At 43.3% G+C, this 22,619-nt stretch overlaps 1 protein-coding gene across 1 annotated transcript in view; it reads left to right on the forward strand.

Annotated features, from left to right (window-relative positions):
• LOC141107401 (xaa-Pro aminopeptidase 2-like) overlaps positions 1 to 22,619 on the forward strand; it is an 86,947-nt gene that overhangs the window by 43,597 nt on the left and 20,731 nt on the right. Inside the window, exons 10-14 of the mRNA XM_073598108.1 lie at positions 3,461 to 3,656; positions 9,864 to 9,953; positions 11,820 to 11,929; positions 17,254 to 17,331; positions 22,063 to 22,134. Of these exons, the coding sequence (XP_073454209.1) occupies positions 3,461 to 3,656; positions 9,864 to 9,953; positions 11,820 to 11,929; positions 17,254 to 17,331; positions 22,063 to 22,134 (546 nt within the window). The remainder of the gene's footprint in view (positions 1 to 3,460; positions 3,657 to 9,863; positions 9,954 to 11,819; positions 11,930 to 17,253; positions 17,332 to 22,062; positions 22,135 to 22,619) is intronic.

Consider the following 22,619-nt stretch of genomic DNA (forward strand, 5'->3'; position numbering starts at 1 on the left):
AGCCGTGCAACTCAGGAGCGTTTGTAACGCCATGGCAAACTGATCCATGCTGTGATCCTGCTCATTCAACCTGGAAAAAATATTACCAGCAAGTGTATTGCCTGCATCTTCTGAATTCATGGCCTTAGCCTACTGTCAGGAACCTAGAATCAGACGGAGACAGAAAATGCAGTAAAAAATCACAACATTTTATTATAGTGGTAAAAATGGTACAAATATTAAATGTAGTCAAAACATAGCCAGGGTTCGGTAACCAAATCGGGTAGTCAGAAAAAGCCAGGAAATCAGGGAGCCAGAGATCAGCGTAGTCAGAGCAGCAGACAGGATCAGGAACCAGAAGGGACGTCAGCCAGGCAAGTCTTCAAACAGGAACACAGCAGAGAGTCTCTAGATATGTTGACCAAGGCAAAGGCACAGGAGATCTAATCCATACAGCTTAAATAGCCAGCAGGACTTGGTATCGAGCAGGATATGATCACCAGGCGAGTCACTGTGACAGGGGCGTTGCTAGGTCTACAAAAGATTTGGGGCTAGAGCCCATAGCAGCGTAGTAAAGAAAGTCATACGCTTGGGCGGGCATACACATGTATATACAGTAATATATGTGTGTGTGTATATCGCCAGAGAGCCCCCCACTTACATCAGGGTCCCCAGAGATCCTCCACTTACATCAGGGTGCCCAGAGAGCCCCCACTTACATCAGGGTCCCCAGAGAGCCTCCCACTTACATCAGGGTCCCCAGAGAACCTCCACTTACATCAGGGTCCCCAGAGAGCCCCCCACTTACATCAGGGTCCCCAGAGATCCTCCACTTACATCAGGGTCCCCAGAGAGCCCCAACTTACATCAGGGTCCCCAGAGAGCCTCCCACTTACATCAGGATCCCCAGAGATCCTCCACTTACATCAGGGTCCCCAGAGAGCCCCCACTTACATCAGGGTCCCCAGAGATCCTCCACTTACATCAGGGTCCCCAGAGAGCCCCCACTTACATCAGGGTCCCCAGAGAGCCTCCCACTTACATCAGGGTCCCCAGAGAACCTCCACTTACATCAGGGTCCCCAGAGAGCCCCCCACTTACATCAGGGTCCCCAGAGATCCTCCACTTACATCAGGGTCCCCAGAGAGCCCCCACTTACATCAGGGTCCCCAGAGAGCCTCCCACTTACATCAGGGTCCCCAGAGAACCTCCCCTCCCCTTGGGGACCCCTGCAGAGACGTAGGGCTATGGGCCCCAGATTCAGGGCTATAGCCCCAAAAGCCACCCCTTAGCGACGCCACTGCACTGTGGAATGATGAGTTCTGGCAATTAACTGACAGCTGAGCAAACCTGAGCTCTGAGGAGGGAGGGCTGAGCCGATGTGTGCCGCAGGGGGCACGCAGGCAGCGCAAGCACAGGAGGACATCATATGACGGCCTCCCAGCAAAGTGTGGTGATGTTGTAGCCATAATTTGGCTATAGCGTGGTCGCGAAGGAGTTAAAGAGCCTGCTTGCTCCCAGTTTTTTTTTTTTTTTAAACTTTAGATGTTATGTTATTTCATTCTGATTGCATTACATATCATTGTTCAAGCCCTGAAGAATGGGAGTTCATTCCCTGAAATGTGTTGTCTGTCTTTTTTTTTTTTTTTTTTTCAATAAAGATTTCAAAGTTTAAAACTAGGGGTAAAACTTTTTTTTTAATTTTGGATGGAGTGGAGAGGGATTAGAACACCTGTCAGGTTTTTATTGCTGTGTCCCCATTAGGGACCCTCTCTATTTGTCCTGTTTACCGTTATCATCCTAAGTGAAAGTAAAAGAAAATCCTACATAGAAAGGTAAATGAGGGGAGATCTTTCAATGGGGACACTGGTTCTCGTGACACCCCGGGATTCCCTCACATTGGAGGGATTTCCTCTCACTTCCTGTTTGGCTATGGGACAGGAAGTCAAGGAAAATCTCCTCAATGGGATACATTTGGAAAAAAAAAAAGAATCTCACTGGAATAGGAATACAGGGGAAATCTTTCAATGCGGACACTAGTTAAGGTGACACCCTGGGACTCCCTCACTATGGAGGGATTTCCCCTCATTTCCTCTTTTGGCTACAGGATGTCAAGGAAAATCTCCTCAATTGGATACAATTGGCAAAAACAAATCTCACTGTAATAGGATTAGAGGGGAAATCTTTCAACGGGGACACTAGTTCTAGTGGGACCCTGGAATTCCCTTACTTTGGAGGGATTTCCTCTCACTTCCTTTTTTGGCTACGGGACAGGAAGTCAAGGAAAATCTCCCCAGTGGGATACAGATGGCAAAAAATCTCACTGGAAAAGTAATACAGGGGAAGTCTTTCAATGGGGAAACTATTTTGGTGACACCCGGGATTCCCTTACTTTGGAGGGATTTCCTCTCACTTCCTGCTTTGGCTACGGAACAGGAAGTCAAGGAAAATCTCCTCAGTTGGATACAATTGGCAAAAAAGAATGTTACTGGAATAGGATCAGAGGGGAAATCTTTCAATGGGAACACTAGTTGTGGTGACACCCTGGGACTCCCTTACTTTGGAGGGATTTCCTCTCACTTCCTTTTTTGGCTACGGGACAGAAAGTCAAGGAAAATCTCCCCAGTGGGATACAGATGGCAAAAAATCTCACTGGAATATGAATAGAAGGGAAATCTTTCAGTGGGGCACTCGTCCTGGTGGTACCTTGGGATTACCTTGCTTTAATTGGGATTTCCTCTAACTTCCTGTTTTGGATATGGGACAGGAAGTCGAGGAAAATCTCATCAATGAGATACAATTGGCAAAAAAAAATTTGACTGAAATAGGAAAAGAGGGGGAATGTTTCAAAGGGGGACACTAGTTCTAGTGGCACCCTAGGAACCCCTCACTTTGTTGGGATTTCCTCTCACTTCCTTTTTTGGCTACGGGACAGGAAGTCAAGGAAAATATCCACAATGGGACACAGATGGTCAAAAAAAATCTCACTGGAATAGGAATAGAGGGGAAATCTTTCAATTGGGACCCTAGTTCTGGTGACACCCCAGGATTCCCTCAGTTTGGAGGGATTTCCTTTCACTTCCTGTTTTGATATGGGACAGGAATTCAAGGAAAATCTCATCAATGGGATACAATTGGCAAAAAAAAAAAAATCTGACTGAAATAGGAATAGCAGGGAAATCTTTCAAAGGAGACACTAGCTTTAGTGGCACCCTAAGATTCCCTCACTTTGTTCGGATTTCCTTTCACTTCCTGTTGTGGCTATGGGACAGGAAGTCAAGAAAAATCTCCCCAGTGGGACACAGATGGTCAACAAAAATCTGACAGGGGTTTTAAATCTAAAAATAGGGAAAATGAATGCAGCCTCCACATCTGTGGGTAGGTAATCTGCGATATGGATTTTTCTTTTGGGTTAAATGCAGTAAGCACAAGAATTTGAACCTAAACGATCTCTCCGCTCTCTCTCTCTCTCTCTCTGCAGATTGTTTGTCAACACCAGCCGTGTCACAGGCGCCGTCCGCAACTATCTGACCGTCAACTGCCCCGGGTCCATGTGCGTCCAGATCCTGGAGTATGACCAAGTCCGGGACACCCTCACAGACTATGTGAAGGGCAATGTGAAAGTCTGGATTGGATCTCAGTACACCAACTATGGAGTGTATGAAATCATACCCAAGGTAAAATAATCAGCAGTGATTGGTGGAACAGGATGCAGGCTTGTGGTCCTCCCAGCCTGACCAATGGGCTGAGTCACAGGCTAGATAGGGAAAAGGATTTTACCCAAAGCAGCTCTCACCCCCCCGTACACCCCCCTCCTCCCCCGTACACCCCCCCCCCGTACACCCCCCTCCTCCCCCATACCCCCCCTGTACATCCCCCTCCTCCCCCGTACAACCCCCTGTACACCCCCCTCCTCCCACGTACACCCCCCTTACACCCCCCTCCTCCCCCGTACACCCCCCCCCCCGTACACCCCCCTCCTCCCCCGTACCCCCCCTGTACATCCCCCCTCCTCCCCCGTACAACCCCCTGTACACCCCCCTCCTCCCACGTACACCACCCCCCTCCTCCCCCGTACACCCCCCTGTAACCCCCCCTCCTCCCCCGTACACCCCCCTGTACACCCCCCTTCTACCCCCTATGTACCAGAGACATGTTTACATCATTGCTGTGAACCCGTGAAATGGCTTAAGATAACAAATAAATATATACTGTGTATATATATATATATATACAGGGGCGGACTGACCACTGAGCCACTCGGGCACTGCCCAAGGGCCCTGGGCAACTAGGGGGCCCCATCAGGGTTGCCAGCCTCAGTAAAACCAGGGACAGTATGTATAAATCTGTGTTTTTTTTACATCTGTCTGTGTATACTGTGTGTATATGTATGTGTATACTGTGTGATTGTATACTGTGTGTGTGTATACTGTGTGGCCCCATAATCTCTGATTGCCTGGGGGCCCCATAATCTCCTATTGCCCGAGGGCCCCATGAGTTATCAGTCCGCCCCTGTATATATATATATATATATATATATATATATATATATATATATATATTATTTGATCCTCTGCAGATTGTGTAAGTTTTGCCCACTTACATAGAAATGAAGGGTCTATAATTTTTATCATAGGTGTATTTTGTATGATAGAGACAGAATGTCAACCAAAAATCCAGAAAAAACACACAATACAAATGTTATAAATGGAGTTGCAGTTCAGTGAGTAAAATAAGTATTTGATCCTCAAGCAAAACATGACTTAGCAGTTGGTAGAGAAACCCTTGTTGGTGATCACAGAGGTCAGACGTTTCTTGTAGTTGGTGATCAGGTTTGCACACATCTCAGGAGGGATTTTGGTCCGCTCTTCTTTACAGATCTTCTCTAAATCCTTAAGGTTTCTTGGCTGACGCTTCGCAACTTGAAGTTTCAGCTCCCTCCATAAATTTTCTATAGGATTAAGGTCTGGAGACTGGCTAGGCCACTCCATGACCTTAATGTGCTTCTTCTTGAGCCACTGCATTTTTGCCTTGTCGGTATGTTTTGGGTCATTGTCATGCTGGAAGACCCATCCACAACCCATCTTCAGTGTTCTGGCTGAGGGAAGAAGGTTCTCATCCAAGATCTTACAATACATGGCCCCGTCCATTGGTCCCTCAATGGGGCAAAGTCGGCCTGTACCAAACAGCCCAAAGCATCATGTTTCCACCTCCATGCTAGACTGTAGGATTGGTGTTCTTGGGGTCATAGTCAGCATTTTTCTTCCACCAAACGAGTTAATGCCAAACAGCCTAATTTTGGTCGCATTTGACCACAGAACTTTCTCCCAATCCTTCTCTGAATCATTTAGATGTTCATTGGCAAACTTCAGACCTTCCTGTACATGTGTCTTCCTGAGGAGGGGACCTTGTGGGTGCTGCAGGATTTCAATCCATGGTGGTGTATTGTGTTATCAATAGTTTGTTTGGTGACTGTGGTCCCAACTGCCTTGAGATCCTTCACAAGCTCCTCCCGTGTAGTTCTCACTTTTCTCACTTTTCTCATGACCATCCTCACCCCATGAGGAGAAATCTTGCATGGAGCTCCAGACCGAGGACGATCGATGGTTATTTTGTATTACTTCCATTTGCGAATAATCGCTCCAACAGTTGTCTCCTTCTCACCGAGCTTCTTGTTGATGGTCTTGTAGCCCATTCCAGCCTTGTGCAGGTCTACAATCTTCTCCCTGACGTCCTCTGAGAGATCTTTGGTCTTCCCCATGATGGTGAGGATTGAATGGAAGAAAGAGATTCTGTGGACAGGTGTCTTTTATACACATAACGAGTTGTCGTTAAGAGAACCTTCTTACATTGACAGGACTAATCTGTGTACCACATGAGCACCTACTGTAGCCCGTCTGTGAGAGGCAGAATTAGACATGTGCACTGCTGAAAATTTTGTTCATTTTCGTTTCATTCGTTTTTGTTTTGTTTTTTTTTGTTTTTCAGGTCATTCGTTATGATCGAAAATCCGAAAAAAGGAAAGAAAATTTGAAATAATAACTGACTGTTAAATTATAGGTATTGGAATTTCCTTTCAAATTTGGCTGTTAGTCAAATTTACGAATTATCCGAAATAACAAATGCTGCATCTAAACAAATGGAATGGAATGAATTAATAATAATAATAATAAAAAGTTTTTATTATTATTATTATTATTCATTAATATTAATTTGTTACGTTCCGTTTATTTAGATACGGCGTTCGTTATTTTGGATAATTTGTAACTTCGGAGACATTCATATTTGTTATGTTCACTAACAGCCAAATTTGAAAGGAAGTTCCAATACCTATAATTTAATAGTTAGTTATTATTGGTTATTTTTTCAAATTTTTGGATTTTTACATTTTGGATTTTGCTAATTTTTGAATATCCAAATTTTCAAATTTCCGAATTTTCGGATTTCCAAATTTTTGGATTTTCGAATTCCGAATTTTCGAATTTACGAAAAAAAAAACAAAAAAAACGAATGAAACGTAAACGAACAAATTTTTCGACAGTGCACATGTCTACTCAAAAACCATAATGGTGGGACTTTGTGTATGCCGCCAATAGTAATACAAAACCTGTTAAAAAATACCGTCAAATTTTGATACAAATGTAAAAAAAGACATGAGAACAATATTTGGATATTTCGGATTTTCGAATTTTGAATGTCCGAATTTCCAAATTTTTGTTTTTTTGTTCTTTTTTATTTCCGTTCTTATTTTGGGATTTTTGAATTTCCGAAATTTCCGATCACCGAATTTTGAATTTTTTCGAATTTCCGAAATTTGAAAGGAAATCCCAAAACCTATCATTTTAAAAGTTATTATTAGTTAGTCAGATATTATTTTGAATTTTCGTCCTTTCGAAATTTCGGATTTTCTTTCTTATTTTCGGATTTTCGTTCTTTTGAATTTTCGTTCTTACTTTCGAATTTTCAAATTTTTCGAATTTTCGAATTTCAGAAATTTCAGATTTTCGAATTGTGAATTTCCGAACTCTTGAAATTCCGAATATTCAAATATTAGAATTTACAAATTTTCTAATATTTGAATTTATGAATTTACAAATATTCGGAAAAATTCCTTAAAAAGGTTTTCGTAAATTTGGATATTTCCGCATTAACGAATTTGTCGAAATTCGGTAAGAAATTAATTTGTAACAAAACGAATTACACATGTTTAGCCAGAATTATTGTTGGTTGGTAGGAGATCAAATAGTTATTTTACTTTCTGAGATGCAACTCCATTTATAACATTTGTATTGTGTTTTTTCTGGATTTTTGGTTGATATTCTGTCTCTATCATATAAAATACACCTATGATAAAAATTATAGAGCCTTCATTTCTTTGTAAGTGGGCAAAATTTACACAATCTGCAGGGGAGACAATCATTAATTTACTCACTGTATGTATATTAAAGGAAAATTGTATCAAATGCTTCCCGTAATTTCCCTTTCCTGGCGCTAATCCATGGCAGCGTACTGAACCTGCCCAGTTGGTTCCTAGCGATGTACAGGGAAGGAGCATCAGGAGGAACCAACTGGGTGGGTTCAGCATACTGTCAAATACTTACCGTCATTTTCCTTATCGGGTGCCAATCCCGGCATACATGTGGTAGTCCGCTGCCATGGATTGGCTCCAGAAAATTCCGGAAAGTATTTGATACGCTTTTTTTCCGTTATCTTTCCCTTGAATCTTCTTTGACCCGCGTGTTTGTGTGAATGTGCTGGGGACCTAAGAACACAACGCCGGCCGTACAAATAACATTTTTTTTTTTTTTTTAATGTAAGATTATTTTTTTTTTTTTCAAAAAAAGAAAAACGGATATTTCAGAAACTGATTGCACCAAATGGGCATTTCAATCAGCGAGCGATCATTTTCATCAGAAAGAAATCATTCGATCCTGGCAAAAAATTCCAATTGGGTTCAACCAGACTGTTCTGTTTTTTTTTATGTCCGATGATCATTTTCTAGCTTGAAACACTGGAACCCAATGATTGACTATTTCCCTTTACCCGCATGACCAGCGCCAGCCCCCCCCCCCCCCCCCGGGTGGGGCATTCTGGAACGAACGATCTTTGTACTACCTAAAGTCAGGTGAAATGGCCATGTAATGGAATTTGAATGACAATTGCGCGGTCATGTAACGCTGTACCCAAATGACTTTTTTATATTTTTTTCACACAAATAGAACTTTCTTTTGGTGGTATTTAATCATCCCTGGGGGGGGGGGTTATTTTATGCTAAACAAACAAAAAAGAAGGGAAATTTTGAAAAAAAAAATCACAGTTTGTTATAAAATTTTGCAAACAGGTAATTTTTCTCCTTCATTGATGGGCACTAATAGGCACTGATAAGGCGGCACTTGTGGGCATTGATGGGCAGCACTGAAGGGCACTGATAGGTGGCACTGATGAGCATTGATGGGCACTGATAAGCACTGGTAGGTAACACTGATAGGCAGCACTGATGATGAGGCACTGATTGGCAGCACTGATTGGCACTGATAGGCGGCACTGTTGTGTACTGGTAGGTGGCACTAGCAGTTGGCACTGGTTGGCTGCAATGATAGGCACCGATAGACTGCACTGAAAATCACAAATAAGGCGGCATTGATGGGCACTGATGAGGTGGCACTTGTGGGCATTGATTGGTGGCACTGATGGGCGGCACTGAAGGGCACTAATAGGTGGCATTAATAGGTAGTGCTGATAGGTGGCACTAATAGGTGGCACTGATGGGCACTGATAGGTGGCACTGATGGGCACTGATAGGTGGCACTGATGGGCACTGGAAGGTAACACTGATAGGCAGCACTGATTGGCACTGATAGGTGGCACTGATGGGCACTGATAGGTGGGATTGGTGGGCACTGATAGGCAGCACTATTGTGCACTTGTAGGTGGCACTGGCAGTTGACACTGGTGGGCTGCACTGATAGGCACTGATAGGCTGCACTGATAATCACAGATAAGGCCGCACTGATGTGCACTGATAGGCTGTACTGATGGGCACTGATGAGGCAGCACTTGTGGGCATTGATGGGTGGCACTGATGGGTGGCACTGAAGGGCACTAATAGGTGACACTGATAGGTAGTACTAATAGGTGGCACTGATAGGTGGCACTGATGGGCACTGGCAGATAACACTGATAGGCAGCACTGATCGGCACTGTTAGGTGGCACTGGTGGGCACTGATAGGCAGCACTGTTGTGCACTGGTGGGTGGCACTGACAGTTGGCACTGGTGGGCTGCACTGATAGGCACTGATAGGCTGCACTGATAATCACAGATAAGGTGGCACTGATGGGCACTGATGAGGTGGTACTTGTGGGCATTGATGGGTGGCACTGAAGGGGCGGCACTGAAGGGCACTAATAGGTGGCACTGATAGGTGGCACTGATGGGCACTGATAGGTTGCACTGATGGACACTGGCAGGTAACACTGATAGGAAACACTGATCGGCACTGATAGGTGGCACTGGTGGGAACTGATAGGAGGCACTGTTGTGGACTGGTAGGTGGCACTGGTGGGCACAGATGAGGCAGCGGCGGCCCTCTGTGTGAGGGAACGATGTCCCTCTGACAGACGCCGGTGATTGGATTTTTTTTCTCAGTGTGTGGACAAAAAATAGCCAATTACTGGCTTTGTTTACATCACATGATCAGCTCTCATTGGCTGACAGCTGATCACATGGTAAGGGGGGTCGGGATCGGCCCCTTACTCCGATCTGTGACCAGCCGGGTCTCCTTGACTCGCTGATCACAGGGCGCGCCGCTCTGTAAATAATTTATATGTATATATATATATATATATTATTTATTAATTCATCCCTTTTCTGAATTATCTGCAGGATAAACTTCTATCGGAGAGCTACTCCCCAATCATGATAACAAAGTCTGTGAAAAATGAGAAGGAGCAACAATTACTGAAGAACTGCCATGTGAGTAACTTTTTTAATTTTTTTATATCATGTTAATGACCAATAATAATAAAACTATGAAGTGACCTTCTGTGAAAAATCACCGTGCCAAAAAATAGTAATAATATATGAATAAATAAATGTAAAATAAATACACAAATAACTAAAAATCATTATAAATAAACAATAAATAAATAAAATAAATGAATAATATGTAATAATAAATAAATAATAATTAACCCCTAACCTTAAAAAAAAGTATTATTATTAATAATCATGTATTTATTTATTTTGTGTTAGGCTGTTAATTGTTTATTTATTATTATAATTTCATTATTATTATTATTATTATTATTGTTATTATTAATAATTATTTATTTAACCTTAAGATTATTTTTTTAATATTAAAAATAATCATTTATTTATTTATTTTGTGTTAAGGTGTTGAATTATTTTTTATAATTTTTTAATTATTATTATTATTATTATTAATATTAATCATTTATTTATTTTGTGTTATGGTTAGGGTGTTTAGTTATTTATTATTATAATTTTTTTAAGGGTTAGGGGTTAATTATATATTTATTATTACATAGTATTTATTTATTATTTATTGGTTTATTTAATATTTATTGATGATTATTAATTCTAACCCCTATAAAAATGTATAATAATAATAATAACAATAAAAGAAATAAAAGTTATGGAAAAGCTACAAAAGCTGAAAAACCTAGCAACAAATTATGCAACAGATGATAGTTCTCTCTCTATTGGCTAAAAAAAAAATGGCAAGGCTCAAAAAACAATGTATAAAAGCGTGCAAATTCCACATAAAAATGCGCCAAAATCGAGCATTAAAAACATGCAAAAAAACACTTGAAGACATTATACTCAGGAGTGAATGCAGACTAAGATCTGTGACACCATATCCTTAAAAAAATCATATATATAAGTGCAGCTCTTAAAAATAATACCTGTGAAACAAAAAGAAATGCTCAAAAAACACAAAAGAAATAATATAATCAAAAAAAGGAAGTCCATATTTCCAAATGTCCGTGTAAAGAAAGAAGGAATCCGGGAAAACAATGTGCAACGGCACTAATATTCCACCATATATACTGTACTTCAAAAGCACTCTTCACACACCACATGCTCACCCTATGTGCACATAAAATACTTTACCAAAAGGCATGTGACCATGTAAGGGATATGGTCAAACAATGCTCTAGACATGCGGCCATTAAGCCTCCAAAAGATCTTCTGATAGATGACACATTCATGAGCTCCAAAGATCCAGGCAAAATAGATCCCATAGAAGGACAAAGAAACTCATAGTCTAGTAAAACTAAATCCTGGCCCGTCTCGATGCGTTTCGTCACAACAGACGTCATGGGGGAGCCTGTAGAACACCATTGATCTCTACTAGCCTCATGTAACATATTCCCAGTTTCGGATTGTCTTCTCCAGCATATACCCCCGCCAACAATGTAGCATGTCCACACTCTCTGACCTTCCTTTCCTCTATGAGACCTGCAGTTCTTCGGCAGTCTTCTCAAGCATTACATATATTAAACATTATGTGTGGCCCTTTGGTGATATCAGGGGCCGCATTTGAGGCCCCCTTTTAGCTCATAAGTTGATGACAACCAATAGCAAGAGGGCAGGTAAAGGTACTATAACTTGCTATAGGGATACCTGGCTCATGTTAGTACCAGGTTGGTGTTTCAAGATGAAGGGAGACAAAAAAAAAAGGGAGACTGTGATTCCCGGAGATGGGCTATAAATATTCTTTTACATCAACTAACATATTTACTCTCCCGTGGTTTCTTGTCCTGGGTGTCAAGATTTTCCCATAGAAAATTATTAACATTATTTTTTGTGTCATAGATCCGAGATGCTGTGGCAGTCATTGAGTATTTGGTGTGGTTGGAAAAGAACGTTCCTACCAATACAGTGACTGAACTGAGTGGCGCACATTATGTGGATGGACTACGAGCGTAAGTGTGTTTTAATACTTTGACAGCTCGTTCTTTCATTGCTTTTTTTTGGTTTTGATTTTCAAAATATTTCTCCAATGATCACAGTGTCCCTCTAAATGAGATCCTCAAAGCACAACTACAGTTTTGTTAAATAATATGATCACTAACATCAGTCGGACATATTTGTGCCCTCCTAGACCAATAAGGCCTACACCTCAGCCATGGCCTTGGAATGACGACTCACAACCACCCATAAACTCAAGACAACACTTTTGAGATCCTCAAAATACAGCTATAGTTTTATTAAATACCAATGATCACTATTACATCAGTAGGACATATCTGTCCCATCCTAGACCACAAAAGACCAATAATGATGACTCTAACAACTACCCCTAAACTGAGGACAACTGTACCCCCAACCATCTAATGACATTGTGGCTCCCAACCATAAAGTGACCCTTCCAGCCTGATGACTTCCTGCTTCCTAATGCTGGCCCTGACAGATGCTGAGGTTATCATTGGTGGCCCGACACTTGCTGGGAGTTATTATTGCTGGTGGTTAATATTTCGGGTGGGTATTGCTGGGGGTTATCCTTGCTGCCTCTGACAATTCCTTATGCTTATTGATGACCCTGACAGATGCTCAGTGTTACAATTTGATAGCTCATTATTTAATAGATCTTTTGGCCTTGATTTCCTAAATCTTTCTCCAGTGATCACAGTGTGACTATAAATAAGATCCTCAAAGCACACCTACAGTTTCATTAAACAATAATATGATCATCAACATCAGTTGGACCTATGTGTCCCATCCTAGACCAATAAGACCTACACCACAGCCATGGCCTTGAAATGATGACTCCCAACCACTCAACCATGAATGACACTGTGGCCCCCCACCACAAAGTGACCCTTCCAACCTGGTGATCTCCTGACTCGTAATGCTGGCCCTGACACATGCTGAGGATTAATATTTCTGGTGGTTATTGCTGGAGGTTATCATTACTGGCCCTGACACTTGCTGGTGCTTATTGCTGACCCTGACAGATGTTCAGTGTTAGAGTTTGATCGGTCACTATTTCATTGCTTTTTTTGGCTTTGATTCCCAAATCTTTCTCCTTTGTTTGGCTTCAGACAATGGTGCTGGGAGTATAAATAGGGGAGCCAAGTCCCTGGCCCCGACTCCCATGTTATAATAAAAGCAGACATATCATAATGACCGGGTCCCTAATCGCACGAGAGAGTCCGGTAAAGGCAGCAGTGGGGTGGAACCCCCGGCTAGTAAGCCACTGCAATTGCTATTACAAGAGAGCCGACTGCTGGCTCTAACAAAAAAAAAAAATGGTACCGGGGTGATGCCTGCAGCTGCATATCATCCCCCTACAACCACCGAAAGTCCAGCCAAGTGATTAACCACTCACCTACTGGCCACTTTTAGCCCCTTCCTGCCCAGGCCAATTTTCAGCTTTCAGCGCTGTCACAGTTTAAATGACAATTGCGCGGTCATACAACATTGTACACAGAGGACATTTTTATCATTTTTTTAAAGACAGATAGAGCCTTCTTTTGGTGGTATTTAATCACCACTGGAGGGGGGGGGGTTTATTTTTTGCTAAAAAAAAATGTAAAAGTCAGAAAATCTTGAAAATGTTTTCTGTTTCTGTTATAAAATTTTATAAATAAGTAATTTTTAACCTTCACTGATGGTCACTGATGAGGAGGCACTGATAGACAGCGCTGCTGGTCACTGATAGGTGGTGCTGATGGGCACTGATGAGGAGGCACTGATAGGTGGCACTGATGGGCACTGATAGGTGGCACTGATGGGCACTAATAGGCGGCGCTGATGGTCACTGATAGGCGGCGCTGATGGTCACTGATAGGCGGCGCTGATGGGCACTGATAGCCGGCGCTGATGGGCACTGATGGTCACTGATAGGCGGCGCTGATGAGCGCTGATGGGCACTGATAGGCGGCGCTGATGGGCACTGATGAGGAGGCACTGATTGGCACTGATAGGTGGCACTGATGGGCACTGATAGGTGGCACTGATGGGCACTGATAGGCGGTGCTGATGGGCGCTGATGGTCACTGATAGGCAGCGCTGATGGGCACTGATGGTCACTGATAGGCGGTTGCTGATGAGCGCTGATGGGCACTGATAGGCGGCGCTGATGGGCACTGATGAGGAGGAACTGATTGGCACCGATAGGCGGCGCTAATGGGTACTGATAGGCGGCACTTATGGGCACTGATAGGTGGCACTGTGGGGCATTGATGGGAGGCACTGATGGGCACTGAAAGGCAGCACTGATTGGCATCACTGATGGGCACTGACTGACATCACTGATGGGCACTGATAGGCGGCACTTATGTGCACTGATAGGTGGCACTGATGGGCATTGATGGGAAGCTCTGATGGGCACTGAAAGGCAGCACAGATTGGCATCACTGATTGGCACTGATAGGCGGCACCTATGTGCACTGATAGGTGGCACTGATGGGCATTGATGGGAGGCACTGATGGGGGGGGGCAAGGTGGTTAAAGAGTCGCCTCTGCCCTTCTGCCTGAGGGTGGCTCCACCCCCCCCCCCCGAAAAAAGCCACCCAAAGCCAACGCTTTCATTGCTTTGCGGTAGATATACCCCTGCTGGGGGTGGGGACGTGACCTATCTGTATTTGCTGAACTGCAGGATCGAAATGTCAGGTCATCAATCAGGGTCTGCTGTTTGGCGGAGCTGTGTAAACCTCAGGACTGGATTGACAGAAATACAAATCCACTGGCAGATAAATCTGTAGACTTTTTTTTTTGCTGGGGATTCAACTTTAATCATTTTAGATGGCAGTGATGGTATTTTAATGAAATTATTTTCATTCCGGTCAATCCGGGAACATTTGGTAAAATAGGATTGTGAGAGAGAGTATTAAATCCCGAGAGGAATCTCTCTCAATTATAGAAAGGAATGTAATGAAGTTGATGTTAAAGTGGAAAAAGAAAAGTTATTTTTGTCATAGTAAAGTAGGCTGAATAAGGAAAAACATTTATCAGGATATTTATTACAATTGTGTACCAAATAAAAGCCTTATACACAGTTTTTTTAGGTCCCCTTTTGGCCTTCATTCTTGGTGGCATAGATACAACAAGGTGTTGGAAACGTTCCTCATGCATAATCTGCATTCAGGGTGGCCGATATATACAGTGCAGTCAGTGGTGTACTGTTTCTAATACAGTGCAGGCGGTGTACACAGTATCTAATACAGTGTGTACAGTTTCTACTACACTTCTGGTGGTGTACACAGTACACAATACAGTGCAGTGTGGTGTTGCAAAACAAAATATACATCATGTCCGGAAGGCCACCAAGGAGAGGCAGACGCTCACAGGCCACTAAAAGAGGGCAAGTAGGCTCTGTGTCTACAGTCAACAGTGCTGGTCATGGACATGGTGCATCCTCTGCAGGTGGCCGTGGGGCACACTTGTCCTTTTTTTTCCTGCTGCTGCCGTGTTATTGAGCCAGAACATGCAGACGAGTTGGTGGAGTGGATAACAAAGCCGTCCTCATCCTCCTCATCCTCTGTTACCCAGGCTCAGAGTAGTTTGCCTTCCTATGCAGCTGCCAAAGTGGCCTATTCCACCGGCTCCTTGTCCACAGTCACTCCTTCCGTAGCCCCACCATCATGCACGGAGGAGTCCCCAGAACTATTTGACCACAGTGTCGGCACATGCTGCTGGAGGATGCGCAGCGATTTGAAGGCTCCGATGTTGGTTCCCAGGTTGAGGAAGGGAGTAAGGTGAGCCTAGAGAGAGGGGGTGTCCAAGAAGGACAAGAAACTGGCAGTCATGTTTCACAACAAGGCCCGTTCCTGTGCCCAACACAAGTATCTGTGAGAGCTTACAGTGTTGTGGCACCACCACCACCCAAGGCCCAATTTTTCTAACCCTGTTCAACAGGGACATGTAATTACAATTCTTGATATAATATTTCACAGCAGGGCCCGTTCCAGCGCCCACCAAGAGTAACTGTGAGGGCTTACAGTGTTCTGGTACCACCAACACCTAAGGCCCAATTTTCTGCTGAGTATATAGGGCAGGCCGTATAGTATACTGGAGGAAAAAAAAGGTGCGCCAATCTAAGTGCAGTATCAGATATAACTTTATTAAATAAATGTAAAAAGGAACAGCCAAATGGCTACTCACAAAAGCTCAGTAAGGGTAAGGCATGTATTAGCATGTGGATAGCCCATAGGCAAAATCGCGGCGGCTCGCAGTGAAGGGTTCCAAGGGTGTGCAATGTGCTTCTGGTAGATGTTCGGAGGCTGTCCATAGTGTGCTGTCCTCGGCCGGTGCAGGCTCTACAAAGGAGGGAACGGGAGATCCCTGATGTCAGCAAGGCAGTGCAGTTATCGTCTCGGACACCGGAAGCCAGAAACCGGAAGCTGGAACAGGAAGAGGACCAGCGTGGAGTGCACAATTCACTGGAGTAGAGGCAGCAGAAATGACGTCTGAACGTGTCAGACGACACGTTTCAATGCATCCTCCCAGGACCTCCTTCTCTCTAGCTCCCTTGTTACCTCCTCCCAAGACCTCCTGCTCTCTAGCTCCCTTGTTACCTCCTCCCAGGACCTCCTGCTCTCTAGCTCCCTTGTTACCTCCTCCCAGGACCTCCTGCTCTCTAACTCCCTTGTTACCTACTCCCAGGACCTCCTGCTCTCTAGCTCCCTTGTTACCTCCTCCCAGGACCTCCTTCTCTCTAACTCCCTTGCTACCTCCTCCCAGGACCTCCTTCTCTCTAGCTCCCTTGTTACCTCCTCCCAAGACCTCCTGCTCTCTAGCTCCCTTGTTACCTCCTCCCAGGACCTCCTTCTCTCTAACTCCCTTGCTACCTCCTCCCAGGACCTCCTTCTCTCTAGCTCCCTTGTTACCTCCTCCCAAGACCTCCTGCTCTCTAGCTCCCTTGTTACCTCCTCCCAGGACCTCCTGCTCTCTAGCTCCCTTGTTACCTCCTCCCAGGACCTCCTTCTCTCTAACTCCCTTGCTACCTCCTCCCAGGACCTCCTGCTCTCTAACTGCTCTCTAGCTCCCTTGTTACCTCCTCCCATGCTCACTTTGAGGACTTCTCCATAGCCTCTCCCATCCTCTGGAACTCCCTGCCTCAGTATGACCGATCAGCCCCTAACCTGTCCACCTTTAGGAGATCCCTAAAGTCGCACAAAAACGAACCAAAATCACGCATAAAACAGCGCAAAAAAATACCGGAAAATCGCTCAAAGACGCTATGCTCAGGTGTGAATGCAGCCTTAATGTGCGTTTTATTAATTGCATTTATTTTCCATTACAGGAAGCAGGCACATGCTAAAGGGCTGAGTTTTGAAACCATTTCTGCCGGCGGTTTGAATGCGGCTCTCGCACATTACAGGTAATGCTACAAATCTTATGAATGTTTGTGCCACTGTTATAGTGCACCCATGCCCAGACTATGGACATTAAGATAAAAGATAAAACAAACCACCCCTGATGCCGATACCATGCATTTGAGCGACTATCGGTACACGCCCAAATGCTCCCAATACCGAAACCGATACTTTGCGGTGCAATTTTCGGCAATACAAAAAGCATGGGCGCAAAATGTCAAACTGCAAAGAATCACTTGAGATTTGAACAGGAATGTGGTGCGATTCCTGTCCTAATCGCATGCATGGAACTTCTCCTCCAGCCCTGTGAACACCTTCAGGGGGCCCTGATTTGCTGCCAGATATGTACTATGAGTTCTAACATTTTTTCAACTTCCCACTAGATGGCGCTTTAATCCCTTTCTATACACACACACACACACACACACACACACGAGCGGTGGGAGAAATCGCTTTGCAATTCGGACAGGAATTTCACTGCATTCCTGTTCAAATTGCATGCAATTCTTTGCAGTGCAATTTGCGCCAATTTTTAAATTTTTTTGTATTGATGCAAATTGCACCGCAAAGTATCGGTACTCCAGTATTGGCGAGTGCTTGACCGAAAGTATCGGTATTCAAACTCGCCTATAAAAAAACTGTATCGGTGCAACCCTACATGAAATCCATTAAGGTAAAAAAAAAAAAAAAAAAAAAAACTTCTGCTTTTAGAACCACTTAAAACACCTGCATTCTTGGAACCCTAGGCCATGGATGATCTAGTAGAAAGCAACAACCCTTATATAGCAGCATGGTCTAATTTGCGCAAACAGTCTTCCTGGTCCTCTAAAGCAGCCTTTCCCAACCTATCTACCCCAGAGGAGCCCTTGAAATAATTTTCAGGTCTCTGGGAACCTCTACTAAATCATGGCCAGTGGGAAGGATGTCCCTTACATTGGTGATCAGTGAGAAGAATGTTCCTTACATTGGTGATCAGTGGGAAGAATGTTCCTTACATTGGTGATCAGTGAGAAGAATGCTCCTTACATTGGTGATCAGTGAGAAGAATGTTCCTTACATTGGTGATCAGTGAGAAGAATGTTCCTTACATTGGTGATCAGTGAGAAGAATGTTCCTTACATTGGTGATCAGTGAGAAGAATGTTCCTTACATTGGTGATCAGTGGGAAGAATGTTCCTTACATTGGTGATCAGTGAGAAGAATGCTCCTTACATTGGTGATCAATGGGAAGAATGTTCCTTACATTGGTGGTCAGTGGGAAGAATGTTCCTTACATTGGTGATCAGTGAGAAGAATGTTCCTTACATTGGTGATCAGTGAGAAGAATGTTCCTTACATTGGTGATCAGTGAGAAGAATGCTCCTTACATTGGTGATCAATGGGAAGAATGTTCCTTACATTGGTGGTCAGTGGGAAGAATGTTCCTTACATTGGTGATCAGTGAGAAGAATGTTCCTTACATTGGTGATCAGTGAGAAGAATGTTCCTTACATTGGTGATCAGTGGGAAGAATGTTCCTTACATTGGTGATCAGTGAGAAGAATGCTCCTTACATTGGTGATCAGTGAGAAGAATGTTCCTTACATTGGTGATCAATAGGAAGAATGTTCCTTACATTGGTGATCAGTGGGAAGAATGTTCCTTACATCGGTGATCAGTGAGAAGAATGTTCCTTACATTAGTGATCAGTGGGAAGAATGTTCCTTACATTGGTGATCAGTGAGAAGAATGTCCCTTACATTGGTGATCAGTGAGAAGAATGTTCCTTACATTGGTGATCAGTGAGAAGAATGTTCCTTACATTGGTGATCAGTGAGAAGAATGTTCCTTACATTGGTGATCAGTGAGAAGAATGTTCCTTACATTGGTGATCAATGGGAAGAATGTTCCTTACATTGGTGATCAATGGGAAGAATGTTCCTTACATCGGTGATCAGTGAGAAGAATGTTCCTTACATTGGTGATCAGTGAGAAGAATGTTCCTTACATCGTTGATCAGTGAGAAGAATGTTCCTTACATTGGTGATCAGTGGGAAGAATGTTCCTTACATTGGTGATCAGTGAGAAGAATGTTCCTTACATTGGTGGTCAGTGGGAAGAATGCTACTTTCATTGGTGGCCAGTGGGAAGAATGTTCCTTACATTGGTGATCAGTGGGAAGAATGTTCCTTATATTGGTGATCAGTGAGAAGAATGTTCCTTACATTGGTGATCAGTGGGAAGAATGCTACTTTCATTGGTGGCCAGTGGGAAGAATGTTCCTTACATTGGTGATCAGTGGGAAGAATGTTCCTTACATTGGTGATCAGTGAGAAGAATGTTCCTTACATTGGTGATCAGTGAGAAGAATGTTCCTTACATTGGTGATCAATGGGAAGAATGTTCCTTACATTGGTGGTCAGTGGGAAAAATGTTCCTTACATTGGTGATCAGTGAGAAGAATGTTCCTTACATTGGTGATCAGTGAGAAGAATGTTCCTTACATTGGTGATCAGTGAGAAGAATGCTCCTTACATTGGTGATCAGTGAGAAGAATGTTCCTTACATTGGTGATCAATGGGAAGAATGTTCCTTACATTGGTGATCAGTGGGAAGAATGTTTCTTACATCGGTGATCAGTGAGAAGAATGTTCCTTACATTGGTGATCAGTGAGAAGAATGTTCCTTACATTAGTGATCAGTGGGAAGAATGTTCCTTACATTGGTGATCAGTGAGAAGAATGTTCCTTACATTGGTGATCAGTGAGAAGAATGTTCCTTACATTGGTGGTCAGTGAGAAGAATGTTCCTTACATTGGTGATCAGTGAGAAGAATGTTCCTTACATTAGTGATCAGTGGGAAGAATGTTCCTTACATTGGTGATCAGTGAGAAGAATGCTCCTTACATTGGTGATCAGTGAGAAGAATGTTCCTTACATTGGTGATCAATGGGAAGAATGTTCCTTACATTGGTGATCAATGGGAAGAATGTTCCTTACATTGGTGATCAGTGAGAAGAATGTTCCTTACATTGGTGATCAGTGAGAAGAATGTTCCTTACATCGGTGATCAGTGAGAAGAATGTTCCTTACATTGGTGATCAGTGGGAAGAATGTTCCTTACATCGGTGATCAGTGAGAAGAATGTTCCTTACATTGGTGATCAGTGGGAAGAATGTTCCTTACATTGGTGATCAGTGAGAAGAATGTTCCTTACATTGGTGGTCAGTGAGAAGAATGTTCCTTACATTGGTGATCAGTGAGAAGAATGTTCCTTACATTGGTGATCAGTGGGAAGAATGTTCCTTACATTGGTGATCAGTGGGAAGAATGTTCCTTACATTGGTGATCAGTGAGAAGAATGTTCCTTACATTGGTGGTCAGTGGGAAGAATGCTACTTTCATTGGTGGCCAGTGGGAAGAATGTTCCTTACATTTATGATCTGTGGGAAGAATGTCCCTTAAGTTGGTGGTCAGTGGGAAGAATGTTCCTTACATTGGTGGTCAGTGAGAAGAATGTTCCTTACATTGGTGATCAGTGAGAAGAATGTTCCATACATTGGTGATCAGTGAGAAGAATGTTCCTTACATTGGTGATCAGTGAGAAGAATGTTCCTTACATTGGTGATCAGTGAGAAGAATGTTCCTTACATTGGTGGTCAGTGGGAAGAATGCTACTTTCATTGGTGGCCAGTGGGAAGAATGTTCCTTACATTGGTGATCAGTGGGAAGAATGTTCCTTACATTGGTGATCAGTGAGAAGAATGTTCCTTACATTGGTGATCAGTGGGAAGAATGTTCCTTACATTGGTGATCAGTGAGAAGAATGTTCCTTACATTGGTGATCAGTGGGAAGAATGTTCCTTACATTGGTGGTCAGTGAGAAGAATGTTCCTTACATTGGTGATCAGTGAGAAGAATGTTCCTTACATTTGTGGTCAGTGGGAAGAAATGCCCCTTACAGAGGTGTCATGGAGCTGATTCTGCCAAGTGGCATTGGCCCTGGATCTTTGCAGGCACCATCAAATGGGAGGTCAGTCAGCAAAAGCTCAGGGAGCCCCCAGAACCTCAGGGTTCCACAGAATCCTGGTTGAGAAGGACAGCCCTAAGGCAACCAGAAATTCCCTGAATCATAATAAATAAAATGTATATTGTTTATAAATATTATTTTCCAGTTCTGTTTTGTGTCTTTAGAAACACACCCAGCCTGTTCTTGACGTAATCTACAGAGCTGGCTAAAACAATTTTCTTGTGGAATTCTATTCCACTTTTTCGTACCTCTCGTCTCCCACATTGCCATCATCTTCTTGACGTTTCTCAGAAGCTTCCTGGAATACCCGTCTTTTCATGGACCTCATAATACCTGCTCTATTATCTGGCATATGGTGTAGCCTTGGACATATTTATTTCATTTGGTTGTACTTTAAATCGTAAATGACAGAAGCTCTCAGGAGTTTGTAATTTGACTTTAGGGGTTCCTTCATACTTGTGACACCCCTTACCACCCCTCCAAAGAGAATTTCTTTCCAGAGTGTGGTTGACAGACAGCTAGGACGAGATACTTCACCTCCACACCACCTGTTTTAATCCTCATAAGGCTGAACTACTCTGTTGGGTTGACCATCCCGAGCAGCTGCATATCCTTGTTTAGGTGGGCAGCCCGGGCATGGAAAAACTGTGGCTCAATCATCTACTTTTACATTCCCCGTCCACTCATGTGAATAAGCCCTAATTAGTTCAGCTTTTTGTTATTGCAGCGCGACAAATGAGACCAACCGACAGCTGACTGTGAATGAAATGTACCTGGTGGACTCTGGAGGACAGTTTCTGTGAGTATTCTTCTGAAGAATTTTCCTTTGACTTCTATATACCGGTAATTAACTTATAAGAAGATTAAGTCATTTTTCTATATGATAATTCTCAGAGTTATAAATCCCAACATCCCGCCTAGGTAAAAAACCTGGAGTAGATTCATGGCACTCATTTGAACTCAGGAATCCATTTGGATGAGTGGTGAAATATCTCCAGCCATACAGAAGAAGTCTGATTCAGTGTGACTAACTACTACTAGCCAGACCTTAACTCAGACTTTCTTAACCTTTCCACAACAGGGCAGGGCCGTCTTTAATATTGATTGGACCCTGGGGCAAAATTTTTTTGGGCCCTCCCGAATTCACTTATCAACTATTTTCTGGCATTGCGTGCTCAGGGGGCAGCTCATTTGGGCCCCACAACAACGGCTGGGCCCCGGGGCAGCTGCCCCATTTGTAGAAAAAAATTATCCACACTCCGGTTGTGGCTCTTAAAATTTCTT

The sequence above is a fragment of the Aquarana catesbeiana genome, linkage group LG09 (genome assembly GCF_042186555.1).
Source record: "Aquarana catesbeiana isolate 2022-GZ linkage group LG09, ASM4218655v1, whole genome shotgun sequence".
Classification (NCBI taxonomy): Eukaryota; Metazoa; Chordata; class Amphibia; order Anura; family Ranidae; genus Aquarana; species Aquarana catesbeiana.